This window comes from Bubalus kerabau, chromosome 14 (genome assembly GCF_029407905.1).
Source record: "Bubalus kerabau isolate K-KA32 ecotype Philippines breed swamp buffalo chromosome 14, PCC_UOA_SB_1v2, whole genome shotgun sequence".
Taxonomy (NCBI): domain Eukaryota; kingdom Metazoa; phylum Chordata; class Mammalia; order Artiodactyla; family Bovidae; genus Bubalus; species Bubalus kerabau.
The window spans coordinates 73,602,604-73,617,368 of NC_073637.1; the positions used below are offsets into that span (position 1 = coordinate 73,602,604).

The window sequence follows — 14,765 nt, forward strand, 5'->3', positions numbered from 1 at the left end:
GAGAGGTAGTGGGAGGCAGCCCCCCATAAAGTCAGAGGTGTAGGTGAAAGCACAAAGCAGAAAGTAGGCAGACTCTGGTTTTGGGGGTACATGCTCGAGAATTTCCAGGGAGACTCCTGAGGCTTGATCCCGCCTTTGCGTATGCCAAGCCTCCTTCCTCATGACCTTTGCCACAGGCGGAGCTCACTCCTCGCACTCCCTCCACCTTAGTTCCTCTCTACTCATTATCCTATCTCTCTCCTTCCTTTTACTTATTTTGTAATAGATTTGTCTAGACTTTTGATCTGTGCTTTCTCACCTTGTACATATTTCTTAGCCCACAGAAATTATACTTAAGTGTATGTGTCAGGGAAGGAGCAGGGATTACAGTGGTTAAATCATGCTACAAGGCCACTTATAATGAAATGGTAAATGCCTATTCAATTTAGGTCCAAAAGAGTCATTGCTTCTTTTGCTCAGCATACTATTTTTGAGATTAATTTTCATTGTTACATATTATCAGTAGTTTTTTTCTGAGCAGTATCTGTTTATGTGAATAAACCACAGTTTTCCAATTTTTATATTTATCAACATTGTGGCTGTTTCCATTTTTTTGGCTATTATGAATAAAAATACTATGAATATCCTTTCATGAAGCTTTTTTTTTGTGAGCATATATATATATTTCTCTTAGATAAATGCATAAGAGAAGAATTATTAGTAGTTAACATTATGAGAAATTGCTTAACAATTTTCCAACATATTTGTATGATTTTACAACTTACACAGATGAGAGTTTTAGTTGTTCCACATCTTCCCAGTGTTCTGTAGAGCAAATCTTTATGTGAATTATTCTAGTGGGTGTGTACTGATACAATTCTAATTTTAATTTACATTTTGCTGATTACTACTGGTGTTGAGAAATTTTTTGTGTGCTTATTTGTTATATGCATATCTTCTTTGGTTAAGTTTCTTTTATCCATTTTTTGGTAGGTTTGTCTGTTTTACATTATTGAGAATTCTTTATACAATCTAGATACAAGTTCTGTTTGTAATATACAGGTATTATGAATATTTACTTCCTATATATAGGCCACCTATTTATTTTCTTACTTGATTAAGTCCAGTACATCCTTTTTTTTTTTTTTCTTTGATGCTACATACTATCTGTGTTCTCTCTAAAGTGTTATTTGCCTACCCCAAGGTCATGAAAATAATCTTCATTTTTTTCCCTAGCAGCTTTGTTGTTTTATTATTTATATCTTTTGTGAGTTTTGTGTGTGATAAGATAGGGTCCTGGGTTTTTTTTCTCCTGTAAGAATATACAGTTGTCCCAGCTGTAATCACTTTAGTTTTAAGTGTAGTGGAAGGATAGTCCCAACCACTAAGATTTCTTTCTTAGAATGTAACTGTTTGGAGTCATACGTAGTACCGTCCTATAGTTACTTTTCTTGTTAATTTTTATGTCAATGTTGCCAAGTGGTCACCATTTTAGAACTCACCTTTTCACACATTCAAGTTCTTACATGCTCTTTCTGCACCCACAAAGGAAAGTAATTTGGCAAATAAAGACAAAAATGGTCAGTGTGATCCCTGAAAACATTAGGAAGACCACTGTTAAGCTCTCCAGCTTTATACAGCAGGAATGTGTTCTATAACAGACCTGTCTCACTATTACACTTATGTCAAAGTGTAAACTGTCTACTTGAATGCTATGTCACACTTTGATAGTCTTTTCTGTTGTTGTTGTTCAGTCATTAAGTCATGTCTTACTATTTGTGACCCCCATTGATTTCAAGATGCCAGGCTCCTTAGTCCTCTACTATTTCCCAGATTTTGCTGAATTTCAAGTCCATTGACTCACTGATACTATCTAACCATCTTATCCTCGGTTGTCCCCTTCTCCCTTTGCCTTCAGTCTTCCCCAGTATCAGGATTTTTTTCCAATGAGTCAGCTTTTTGAATCAGGTAGACAAAGTATTGGAGCTTCGGCTTTAGCATCAGTCCTTCCAGTGAATATACTGGAAGGGTTGATTTTCTTTAAGATTGATTGGTTTGATCTCCTTGTTGTCCAGGGGACTCTCAAGAGTCTTCTCCAGCATCAAAATTTGAAAGCATCAATTCTTCGGCATGCAGCCTACTTTATGGTCCAACTTTCACATCTGTACATGATTATTGGAAAACCATAGTTCTGATAGTCTTTTAATTAACTAATTTTCATTTCCTTAGCATGACCTTGCCCATTAGAACAAGACCCAGTTTCCCCTTCAGTCAGCTTCTTATCTTATCCCCTTCCATAAGCTTCTTATCTTTCTCCATCAGAGGGCAGACAGACTGAAAACCACAATCATGGAAAATTAACCAATCTGATCACATGGACCACAGCCTTGTCTAACTCAGTGAAACCATGAGTCATGCTGTGTAGGGCCACTCAAGACAGATAGGTCATGGTGGAGAGTTCTGACAAAACGTGGTCCGCTGGAGAAGGGAATGGCAAACTACTTCAGTATTCTTGCTTTGAGAACCGAATGAACAGTATGGAAAGGCAAAAAGATAGGACACTGAAAGATGAACTCCCCAGGTCAGTAGGTGCCCAATATGCTACTGGAGATCAGTGAAGAAATAACTCCAGAAAGAATGAAGAGATGAAGCCAAAGCAAAAACAACACCCAGTTGTGGATGGGACTGGTGATGGAAGTAAAGTCTGATGCTGTAAAGAGCATTATTGCATAACTGGAATGTTAGGTCCTTGAATCAAGGCAAATTGAAAGTGGTCAAACATGAGATGGCAGGAGTGAATGTTGACATTTTAGGAATTAGCAAACTAAAATGGACTGGAATGGGTGAATTTAACTCACATGACCATTATATCTACTACTATGGGCAAGAATCCCTTAGAAGAAATGGAGTAGCCATCATAGTCAACAAAAGAGTCTGAAATGCAGTACTAGAATGCAGTCTCAAAAATGACAAAATGATCTCTGTTCATTTCCAGGGAACACCATTCAATATCATGGTAATCCAAGTCTATACCCTGACCATTAATGGTGAAGAAGCTGAAGGTGAATGGTTCTATGAAGACCCACAAGATCTTCTAGAACTAACACGCAAAAAAGATGTCTTTTTCATGATAGGGGACTAGAATGCAAAAGTAGGAAGTCAAGAAACACCTGGAGTAACAGGCAAATTTGGCCTTGGAGTATAGAATGAAGCAGGGCAAAGGCTAATAGGGTTTTGCCAAGAGAAGGCATTGGTTATAGCAAACACCCTGTTCCAACAACAAAGAGAAGCCTCTGCACATGGACATCACCAGATAGCCAACACTGAAATCAGATTGATTATATTCTTTGCAGCCAAAGATGGAGACTCTCTATACAGTCAACAAAAACAAGACTGAGAGCTGACTGTGGCTCACATCATGAACTCCTTATTGCCAAATTCAGACTGAAATTGAAGAAAGTAGGGAAAACCACTAGACCATTCAGGTATGACCTAAATCAAATCCCTTATGATTATACAGTGGAGGTGAGAAATAGATTTAAGGGACTAGATCTGATAGACAGAATGCCTGATGAACTATGGATGGAGGTTCGTGACATTGTACAGGAGACAGGGATCAAGACCATCCCCAAGAAAAAGAAATGCAAAAAAGCAAAATGGCTGTCTGAGGAGGCCTTACAAATAGATATGAAAAGAAGAGAAGCGAAAAGCAAAGGAGAAAAGGAAAGATATAAGCATCCGAATGCAGAGTTCCAAAGAATAGCAAGGAGAGATAAGAAAGCCTTCCTCAGTGATTGGTGCAAAGAAATAGAGGAAAACAATAGGATGGGAAAGACTAGAGATCTCTTCAAGAAAATTAGAGATACCAAGGGAACATTTCATGCAAAGATGGGCTCAATAAAGAACAGAAATGGTATGGGTCTGATAGAAGCAGAAGATGTTAAGAAGAAGTGGCAAGAATACACAAAAGAACTATACAAAAATATCTTCACGACCCAGATAATAATGATGGTGTGATCACTCACCTAGAGCCAGACGTCCTGGAATGGAAGCCAAGCGGGCCTTAGGAAGCATCACTACAAACAAAGATAGTGGAAGTGATGGAATTCAAGTTGAGCTATTTTAAATCCTAAAAGTTGATGCTGTGAAAGTGCTGCACTCAATATGTCGGCAAATTTGGAAACTCATCAGTGGCCACAGGACTGGAAAGGTCAGTTTTCATTCCAATCCCAAAGAAAGGCAATGCCAAAGAATTATCAAACTACTGCACAATTGCACTCTTCTCACACACTAGCATAGTAATGCTCAAAATTCTCTAAGCCAGGCTTCAACAGTACATGAACCGTGAACTTCCAGATCTTCAAACTGGAATTATAAAGGGCAGAGGAACCAGAGATCAAATTGCCAACATTCGCTGGCTCATCAAAAAAGCAAGAGAGTTCCAGAAAAACATCTATTTCTGCTTTATTGACTATGCCAAAACCTTTGACAGTGTGGATCACCACACACTGTGGGAAATTCTGAAAGATATGGGAATACAAGACCACCTGACCTGCCTCTTGAGAAATCTGTATGCATGTCAGGAAGCAACAGTTAGAACTGGACGTGGAACAACTGACTGGCTCCAAATAGGAAAAGGAGTATGTCAAGGCTGTATATTGTCACCCTGCTTATTTAACTTATATGCAGAGTGCATCATGAGTTCCAAATAGGAAAAGGAATATGTCAAGGCTGTATATTGTCACCCTGCTTATTTAACTTATATGCAGAGTGCATCATGAGAAACGCTGGGCTGGAAGAAGCACAAGCTGGAATCAAGATTGCTGGTAGAAATGTCAATAACCTCACATATGCAGATGACACCACCCTTATGGCAGAAAGCAAAGAAGAACTAAAGAGACTCTTGATGAAAGTGAAAGAGGGGAGTGAAAAAGTTGGCTTAAAGCTCAACATTCAGAAAACTAGGATCATGGAATCTGGTCCCAGCACTTCATGGCAAATAGATGGGAAACAGTGGAAACAGTGTCAGACTTTATTTTCTTGGGCTCCAAAATCACTGCAGATGGTGACTGCGGCCATGAAGTTAAAAGATGCTTGCTCCTTGGAAGAAAAGTTATGACCAACCTAGATGGCATATTAAAAAGCATAGACATTACTTTGCCAGCAATGATCTGTCTAGTCAAGGCTATGGTTTTTCCAGTAGTCATGTATGGATGTGAGAGTTGGACTATAAAGAAAGCTGAGCACCGAAGAATTGATGCTTTTGAACTGTGGTGTTGGAGAAGACTCTTGAGAGTCCCTTGGACTGCAAGGAGATCCAACCAGTCCATCCTAAAGGATATCAATCCTGACTATTCATTGGAAGGACTGATGCTGAAGCTGAAACTCAAATACTTTGGCCACCTGATATGAAGAACTGACTCATTGGAAAAGACCCTGATCCTGGGAAAAATTGAAGGCAGAGGATGTAATGATTGGATGGCATCACTGACTTAGTGGACATGAGTTTGAGTAAACTCCAGGAGTTCGTGATGGACAGGGAGGCCTGGTGTGCTGCAGTCCAAGGGTTCACAGAGTCAGACACAACTAAGTAACTGAACTGAACTTCATTTCCTTAAGTGTGGAGAAATATCTCCAGAGATCTGAATCATGTACCCTTGTTTGAAATATTAAAATATAGCTTCCATGAATTTGGAGATACGGAACTGACATTTAAAGTAAATTGTAGAGTGAATGACCTTGTCAAAATCATGGGCCTAGAAGCCTAATTTGATAGTGTGCAGTAACATGAGTGGGGAGCAAATGATAAACCTGAATCATTAATAGCTCTTTATAGTAAGGAGTTTTGCTTAATATAGGGAAAAGGGCCATCACTTGGATGACTTAAGCATGTTAATTACATTATCAGTTTTGAGTTTTCAGAATATTACTCTGGAATGTTAGATCGGAGATGTTTATCTTTCTTCGTTCCAGCATCCAGTATAATATTGTATTTTCATACCGCTGCTAAGTCACTTCAGTCGTGTCCGACTCTGTGTGACCCCATAGACGGCAGCCCACCAGGCTCCCCCGTCCCTGGGATTCTCCAGGCAAGAACACTGGAGTGGGTTGCCATTTCCTTCTCCAATGCATGAAAGTGAAAAGTGAAAGTGAAGTTGCTCAGTCGTGTCCAACCCTCAATGACCCCATGGACTGCAGCCTTCCAGGCTCCTCCATCCATGGGATTTTCCAGGCAAGAGTACTGGAGTGGGGTGCCATTAAGTGGTTCTCAATTCTGATCAAGTCATAGCCAAACATTTTTGGCCTCTTTATAACTTCATACTTAAGTAAGAGGGTTTTTTTTTTTAAGTTCTATCTTACAGCCGTAATAACTAAGCTGGTTATTTTTTTGTGGTCATGGGTTGAATATTTTTAATAACCTATGTTTTAATCTGTATTTAAATGTCACGGTCTGGATTGAATTCTTTTTCTGGAAGCAGAGACATATGTGAAGGCTCATGTTTCTTATTTCTTTACATGTACTTTCTAGATTTCATAAGAGAGGTATAAATGAGCAATAAAATAAGTTCATTGGAATGTGATTGAATATAATGCTATCTTTGTTTTAAAGGTCACATGTTATGCTTAAAAGTATAGGTAGCAAATTGCAGTGCAAAATTCAGGTTAAGAAAAGATATTAAAAACTAAGTATTCTCTTTAATTTTAAAGTCTTAAAGAACATACAGTTTTAATCAAGTAAAGTTAATTATGAATTGTTTTAATATGCAATTTAGGCATTAAATAAAATTAGCATTTTTTTCTTCCTTAAAAATGTGTTATCAAGTTTCAAGAATGTTCAAAACTTCTCTGATGATTTAATCTGAAATCATTCCTACAGCAAAATTCATAAATAATAAATATTATCTTATTAATCCATATTTTAGTTTAGCTGGATCTCAGAGCAAGTTAATTCCTCAGGGAATGTAGCCTTCTTTATGAAAGAAGGTGATGAGATGTAATCTCTAAGGAATTAAATTGTGAAAACAATCTTGGTATTGTACATGCTAATATAAATCTGTTATTCCCTTTCCACATCTATCACAACACATTTTAAATTGTGGCTGATCTGATATGCAAATAGCTGTCTTATTAGAAATTGTGGCTGTATGTGCTAATGTCTCCCTGGATTTCTTGGGAGTTTGCTATCTAACCATCAAAGCAATAGAAATGAATGATGATTACTGCAAGGCTTTGAAGAACAAAGAAAGGCAGAGCATTTTAGAGGTTCTAGATGTGTGAGGCATTGACAGTTTGTACCATAGACATGGATGGGTTTCTCTATAGGTCTTTTAAAATAGCTCAATATGGTTATTAGGAAAGTAAAATATTTCCCATATTCTTGCATTTTTGCAACTAATATTGATAAAAATCTGAGCCATTTGCACATATGTGTGTCCTCTAGGCTTTTTTTGTTTGTTTCAACATTTGTTAAAATATATCCTTGCTTAAAAAATAGAAGATAATTTCAAAGACAAGAATAAAGTTTAAATTTTTGAAATTTTACATAGGAATTACCAATCACCTAAATAGAAAAACTAGTTCCTCTTTAATGTCTCTCCTAGGTTGGAATTCTCTTGAAGTTTTCATATTCACAGGTTATTATATACCTAAAATGTATCATTCATAGAGTATAGGCCCTTATATTGATAAAACTTTAGGTTATTTAGCTTTTTAATTTTTGCTATAGTTTTTTATATTTAAAGTATATTTTAAAGTAAATAAAGTTCAATTTACTTTGGTGAAAAGATAGTTTCTGTGAGTTCCTGACATTTTAAAAATTTACTCCAGGTAATAAAAGAATAAAATACTGGCCTCTAAAGTGTTATCTTTATTTTACTCTTTGTGACCCCCATGGACTGTAGCCCACCAGGCTCCTCTATCCATGGAATTCTCCAGGTAAGAATACTGGAGTGGGTTGCCATTTCCTTCTCCAGGGCATCTTCCCAACTCAGGGATCGAACCTGGGTCTCCTGCATTGCATGCGGATGCTTTACTGTATGAGCTACTAGGGGAGCCCAAAGTGTTCTGTTTGTTTACATGTTTGTTTAAATGACCAGGAAGGAACTGAGGGAAACATAGTGAGTGATTGTGTTGGTAAGTAGCCTTAATAACTTGCTTTTTAAACGTTTAAGCTATTCCATGAGGGTGAACAACAACAAAAATCATAAATTAAAGAGGGAATAATATATGGTGCCTCTATTCATTTAAACTAACTTCCTTCCTAAAATGTATTGATATCTTGTCTAGTCTCATGCAATCAAGATCAAAATAACTTGAGTCTTATCTACAATTAACAAATGCAAAACACTTGCAAATGGAATTGCTATATGAATAAATTATAATAAGATTATTGACATTTATGCATTTTGTATTATTAGAATTATTTTTAATGTTCTGAATTATAACAAGTGAGAATATAGGATTAGGTGATGTCTTGGTTTCAATTCTGAAATTTAAGAATGTGTTATCTTAGATGTAATAACTACATGGTTTATGAGATATGAAGGCAATTTATTTGACTTTTTGTTTAACTTTTTACATTCCTCAGAGTCGGACACGACTGAAGTGACTTAGCCGCAGCAGCAATTACTGTTATATTAAATCTGAAGATTATTATGAATATAAAAGTAATTTTAGGTGAATTTATAATTTTCTTACATATAGGTATAAATTATTACTTTGGAGATGTCTTTTCCTGTATAACATGTGATCATTGTTATTATTGCTCTGTGTGACCATGTGTTAGTCACTCAGTCATGTCCAACTCTGTAACCTCATGGACTGTAGCCTGCCAGACTCTTCTGTCCATGGAATTTTCTGGGCAAGAATACTGGCATGAGTAGCCATTCCCTTCTCCAGGAGATTAATTTATTTATATTCCATTAACTGAAACTCAGTCACATGCCCACAGGAAGCTGAAATATGTAATTGTGACCAGGAAAGAAAAAAAGGAGAACATGCAATTTAGTAAATAGCTTTCTCTAAATTCCACATTTCTGATCATGAGTTAGCCATGTGCATCCTTTTACCTGCCTGCCCAGTAGGGAAATACTAAAGTTCTCCATCTCCAAAGTCATGGTTCTCAAGCCAGTACACAGTCAGTGGTTCCTTGAGGTTTACAGATAATGAAATTTACCTACTATGCCCAGCCTCACCTGGCTTCTAATAAATAATAGTGAAGCAAAGGACAACTGCTTCATATCTCCGATAATTGTTCCCATTTAGAGGCAAGATGGGAAACACAGTGGGATCACTGATCCATATTGTACAGGAGACCACTGAGAAGGCCCATTGTAGTGACAGTAGGAGTTTCTTGCTTAGCCTCTAATTATGGTCTTTTTGGAGAAATTCCCTTCTCTGCCTTCTTAATGACTCCTCTTCCTGGTCACGTATGAAGTGCGTTACATATCCACAGTTTGCCTTCTTATGGCAACACTCTGTTGGTTTAAGTTTAGAGGGCCAAGGATTGATTTGTTTTCATTCACAGACGTTTTTAAACAAAGTTTCTGGTTTCCCTGTAAATACAATTCCCTCAGAGTTTAGTAACATTCTTACCATTTCCTTTTAGTTCCACCTACCAGTAATCACACTACAATTTCTTTCCTAGACATGGTTCTCAAGTCTGCTTTCTTTATAAACATCAGACCTCCTGTGTCTCTCTATAGTGGCTGCCTCCAGGTGATCTGGAACAATAGCTTCAGGTGAGAAAGGAACATTCTTGATCTGCTCTTGGTCCCCTCCTCCATTTTAAAACTGAGAGGTCTTAATGAGCACTTTTTTCTTCAAGACCTCATTAATTTTTATTTTTTCTGCTATTTGGTATTTAGAAGTCGCCTTTTCCACACTTGTTCCCAAATTACTGGGCCCTCTAATCCCTCGTGGTTTTGCTTGTTAACTGGCTAGTTCTTGCCTGACTTCATCTTTATCCTGCAGCTCCTTCGTGGAAGCAGTGAGGGACACCTTCCAGGCCCCACTCTGGGGAACGCTAACATCTATAATAGACCCCACCAATGAACATGATTCGGTCACAGTAGAGTTTCATTTCTTTTTCAGTAGAGTTCAATGAGGGTGAGAACTAAAACGTTGCCTGCCATGTCAGTGAACAAAGGATATTGCAGCCATCAAGTCATTATGTTACAGCCGCCGGATGGTGAGCCCTGAGGGAACTCAGGATGGAAGCTAATGGGCTGCCTACTGCCAAGCCCACCTCGCAGGCAGCCACTGCAGCCACCCCTGATGGTGTACCTGGGGTGGCTGGGGATGAGGAAGCCCAGGGTGCTGGCCCCAGATGGTTAAAGTGCATAACAAAGGAGTGATTTCAGTGCACCTGGGCTCTTGCATCTTCCCCTACATAGAAAAGTGCTAAATTTCTTAAACTTGACAGGTCTGGTTTTCTATGTAATGTTCCAACTTGGTCTTTTGTCACAGAAAAAACTTCTCTTTATCCTGGATCCCCGCTTTGCCTTTTTGGGGCAGTCTCTTAGAGTTATTAGGTACGCTGTCTTTACTCTCAATTTGTAGATTACGCATTTTTTCAGTCAACAGTAGTAGTACGTAAGTGAGAGAATACCCTCCTCCATCCCAAGCAGATCAGGATTCTGTGTCCTTACAAGTATATCCTTAGGGTTTGTCAGGGGATTGTTTCCCTTCTAGCCAACTGGAAGGGGAAAAAGAACACAGGGAGATTTTTTAGTGTGCAGGTCTGGAGTGGCACACATCACTTCCATTCATATTCTACTGGTAATAATTCAATGAAATGTTTGACTTGAAGCTAGGAAATATAGTGCCAGGAAGAAAAGGAGAATATGGATTTTGGTTGGTAGGTTGCATTCTGTGCTACAATATTTAAATTCGATAACAAGAATAGGATTTGAAAGATATGTTATGGATTAAATCAAACAGTGCGTATAATGTAGTATACAAGAGGAAGAAATTTTCTTCTACCCTTATAGGCTCTTCTTGCTGGTCTAAGAATTAATATAAGACAGACTGACAGGAGACAATCAAACAGAAGTTTATAGCATGCATACATGGGAGAGACCCAGGAAAATGGAGTAGCTCATCAAAATGGCTGAAACTCTCAACTTAAATACCATATTCAGCTCTATAACAGTGTGGTTTAATTGAGCATTGATAGTATTTGATAAAATGAATGTTGCCAAGAACAAACATTTGGGAAATTTAATTACCAGCCGTTGTATTGGAAATAATTTTGTAATTTTTATATTTTTTGATAATTTATTTGAAGTAATTTTATATTTTTTTCCAATATCTAATGGGAATAACATATTTCCCTGTTGGCTCAGATGGTGAAGAATCTGCCTGCAATATGGGAGACCTGTATTTGATCCCTGGGCTGGGAAGATCCCCTGGAGAAGGGAATGGTTACCCAATCCAGTGTTCTGCTCTGGCGAATTCCATGGACAGAGGAGCCTAGTAGACTACAGTCCATGGGGTTGCAAAGAGTTGGACACAACTGAGCGACTTTCACTCACTCATTGGAAATAATTTTGGGAACAGTTACAGACTTTATTTTCTTGGGCTCCAAAGTCACTGCAAATGGTGACTGCAGCCATGAAATTAAAAGATGCTTGCTCCTTGGAAGCAAGCTATGACAAGCCTAGACAGTATATTAAAAAACAGAGACATCACTTTGCTGATTTGTCCATCTAGTCAAAGCTATGGTTTTTCCAGTAGTCATGTATGGATGTGAGTGAGATTGGACCATAAAGAAGGCTGAGCGCTGAAGAATTGATGCTTTCAAACTGTGGTATTGGACAAGATTCCTGAGAATCCCCTGGACTGCAGGGAAATAAAACCAGTCAATCCCAAAGGAAATCAATCCTGAATATTCATTGGAAGGACTGATGCTGAAGCTGAAGCTCCTGTACTTTGGCCATCTGATGAGAAGAGCTGACTTATTGGTAAAGACCCTGATGCTGGTGGGAAAGATTAAAGGCAGGAGGAGAAGGGGGCGACAGAGGATGAGATGGTTGGATGACATCACAGACTCAATGGACATGAGTTTGAACAAGTTCCAGGAGACGGTGAAGGACAGGGAAGCCTGGTGTGCTGCAGTCCATGGGGTCGCAAAGATTCAGACACAACTGAGCAACTGAACTGAACTGAATGGGAATGAGTCAAATGAATTTTTACCCATTGCTTTAAAAGTGAATTTTATGAAATGAATTATTCCTGAAGCTTTTAAACAGTCCTTTTGATTTTTTTAGGACTTCATCATAATTATTTTTTTTCTTTGCAGCAGGCATCTTGGAGATCAAAGATGGGCAGAAAAGATGCCTCCACTATAAAACTTCCTGTTGATCAGTACAGAAAGCAAATTGGTAAGCAATGAATCCCCTTTGATACATTCTTATGAATTAAGACGAAGAAAAAAAAGCAATTGTGTGTGATATTAACAAAATAACTTTTCCCTCATACATATGATGCACAGAATATGACTAATAAGGGAATACACAGAGGTTTTAAGGAACAAAAATAAGCACAGCCTTTTTTATCTATAAAGAAATACATTTTCGTACTTAGGATTTTTTGAAGCTCTTACAGTTTTTATTGACTGGTAAAAGCAAAAATACTTCTATTTTTATTCTTAAGGCTGTGTGCTTGTATGTAGTCAGTAATTTTAATATTATCATGTTTATTTCTTGTTATCCTTATGAAATCTTTCAGTTCTGTTGACTCTTAGTGGCAATAATGTGATAGCCTCAAAATTCTCCATTAAAATTTAACCTTAGTAAAATGGTGAACCAGAGGGAAGTCCAGTCATCAGCATAGAAAGATAAAAGGAATCTTCTCTGATTTAGACTGTGCTCTAAGTGCAGGATTTCCTACCCAATCTTTTCAATAATGCATGGAGTATTTACAAAAAATTACCTACATACTAGGTCACAATCAAGTCTCCTCAATTTTATAGAAGCAATATCCTATACTACAACTTTGAACAGTGTAGTAAATTATAAATCAGTTAAAAGTCAAAAAGTTAACTTCTACGCCCCCCATCACCCTCTCTTACAGGAAGGAACTTACATGTTTTTTCCTGTTCTCACCTGTTCCCATCCCTTTGGAAATTAGAAAGTAATTATAATAATAATTAGTTTAAAAAACTCTTCTAAATAACTAACAGATAAAGAAGTTGCCAGTCAGAAAATAAGTAGAAGTAATTGGTACCAAAAGACTCTATACCTGTTTTATAAATATGATACATAAAGTATACTCCTAAAGGAAAAGATATTTCTGCAAAACAAAGAAGATGCAGACAAAGGGAAAATATTTAAAATTTGTAACCAATTAAAAATTTACCTGTCGATAGATTAAACCCTGCATGCATGTACGCTAAGTTGCTTCAGTCGTGTCCAACTCTTTGCAACCCTGTGGACCATAGCCTGCCAAGCTTCATGAGATTCTCTAGACAAGAATACTAGAGTGGGTTGTCATGCCCTTCTCCAGAGGATCTTCCCGACTCAGGGAGTGAACCCACCTGTCTTATGTTTCCTGCATTGGCTTGTGGGTTCTTTACCACTAACACCACCTGGGAAGCCCTAAATAATGTCCTACTATAAATAAGTAAAATAATCTGGAAACCCAACGGTAAAATGGGCAGAAAATATGAGGAGCCAATTCATATAAGTGGAACTCTGCTGCTGCTGCTAAGTCGCTTCAGTCGTGTCTGACTCTGTGTGACCCCATAGACGGCAGCCCGCCAGGCTCCAGCGTCCCTGGGATTCTCCAGGCAAGAACACTGGAGTGGGTTGCCATTTCCATCTCCAATGCATGAGAGTGAAAAGTGAAAATGAAGTTGCTCAGTCGTGTCCGACTCTTCGTGATCCCATGGACTGCAGCCCATCAGGCTCCTCCGTCCATGGGACTTTCCAAGCAAGAGTACTGGAGTGGGGTGCCATTGCCTTCTCCGAGTGGTAAAGACCTCACTTGCCAATTCAGAAGATGTAAGAGATGCAGGTTTGATCCCTGGGTCAGGAAGATCCCCTGGAAGAGGGCATGGCAACACCCTCCAGTATTCTTGCCTAGAGAAACCCATGGACAGAGGAGCCTAGTGGGCTACAACCCCTAGGGCTGCAAAAAGTCGGACGTGACTGAAGCGACTTACTGCTTTGGAGATGCCTTTTACTGTATAATATGTGATCATTGTTATTATTGCTGTGTGTGACCATAGGTTAGTCACCAAGTCATGTCCAATCTGCAGGACTGTAGCCTGCCAGGTTCCTCTGTCCATGGAATTTTATTGCATATATTAAAATAAAACATACAATCAAAAGTCTTATGAAAAGATATCATTCATCTAATTGATAACTGAAAAATAAAAAAATTCTGGCTATATTATCTCTTGAGAGAAATTTTATGATATTTGATTTTTTATATCCTCCCTTCACTTATGGGATGCTGTATCAATAATAGTGTGGATTGTTATATTATTTATGTATTTAAAGAGAAGGACTGACTAGGTTGAAGTTTGATCAAATGGGATGTGCGAAACCACATGAATAAAGAATAAACATATTCAGGAACAATTCATATCCAACTCTTAAACAATTGTTAGAATTTTGACAAGTGTATATATCCGTGTAACCATATATGCCAATCAAAATGCAGAACATTTCTATCCTCTCAAATAGTTCCAATGTCTCTATCCCACCCTCCCATATGCAACCACTGTTCTGATTTCTGTCATCATTGATAATAGAAAAAATAAAGCATCTGCTAGGACTTTT

General features: G+C 38.0%; 1 protein-coding gene across 5 annotated transcripts in view; it reads left to right on the forward strand.

Annotated features, from left to right (window-relative positions):
• TRIQK (triple QxxK/R motif containing) overlaps window positions 1-14,765 on the forward strand; it is a 103,360-nt gene that overhangs the window by 47,943 nt on the left and 40,652 nt on the right. For 3 of the 5 annotated variants that reach the window (XM_055546677.1, XM_055546682.1, XM_055546675.1), the window contains one exon: window positions 12,281-12,362. In XM_055546677.1, the coding sequence (XP_055402652.1) occupies window positions 12,281-12,362 (82 nt within the window). Of the gene's footprint in view, window positions 1-9,625; window positions 9,720-12,280; window positions 12,363-14,765 lie in introns of all 5 variants that reach the window. The other 2 variants (XM_055546681.1, XM_055546676.1) reach the window with 2 other exon arrangements.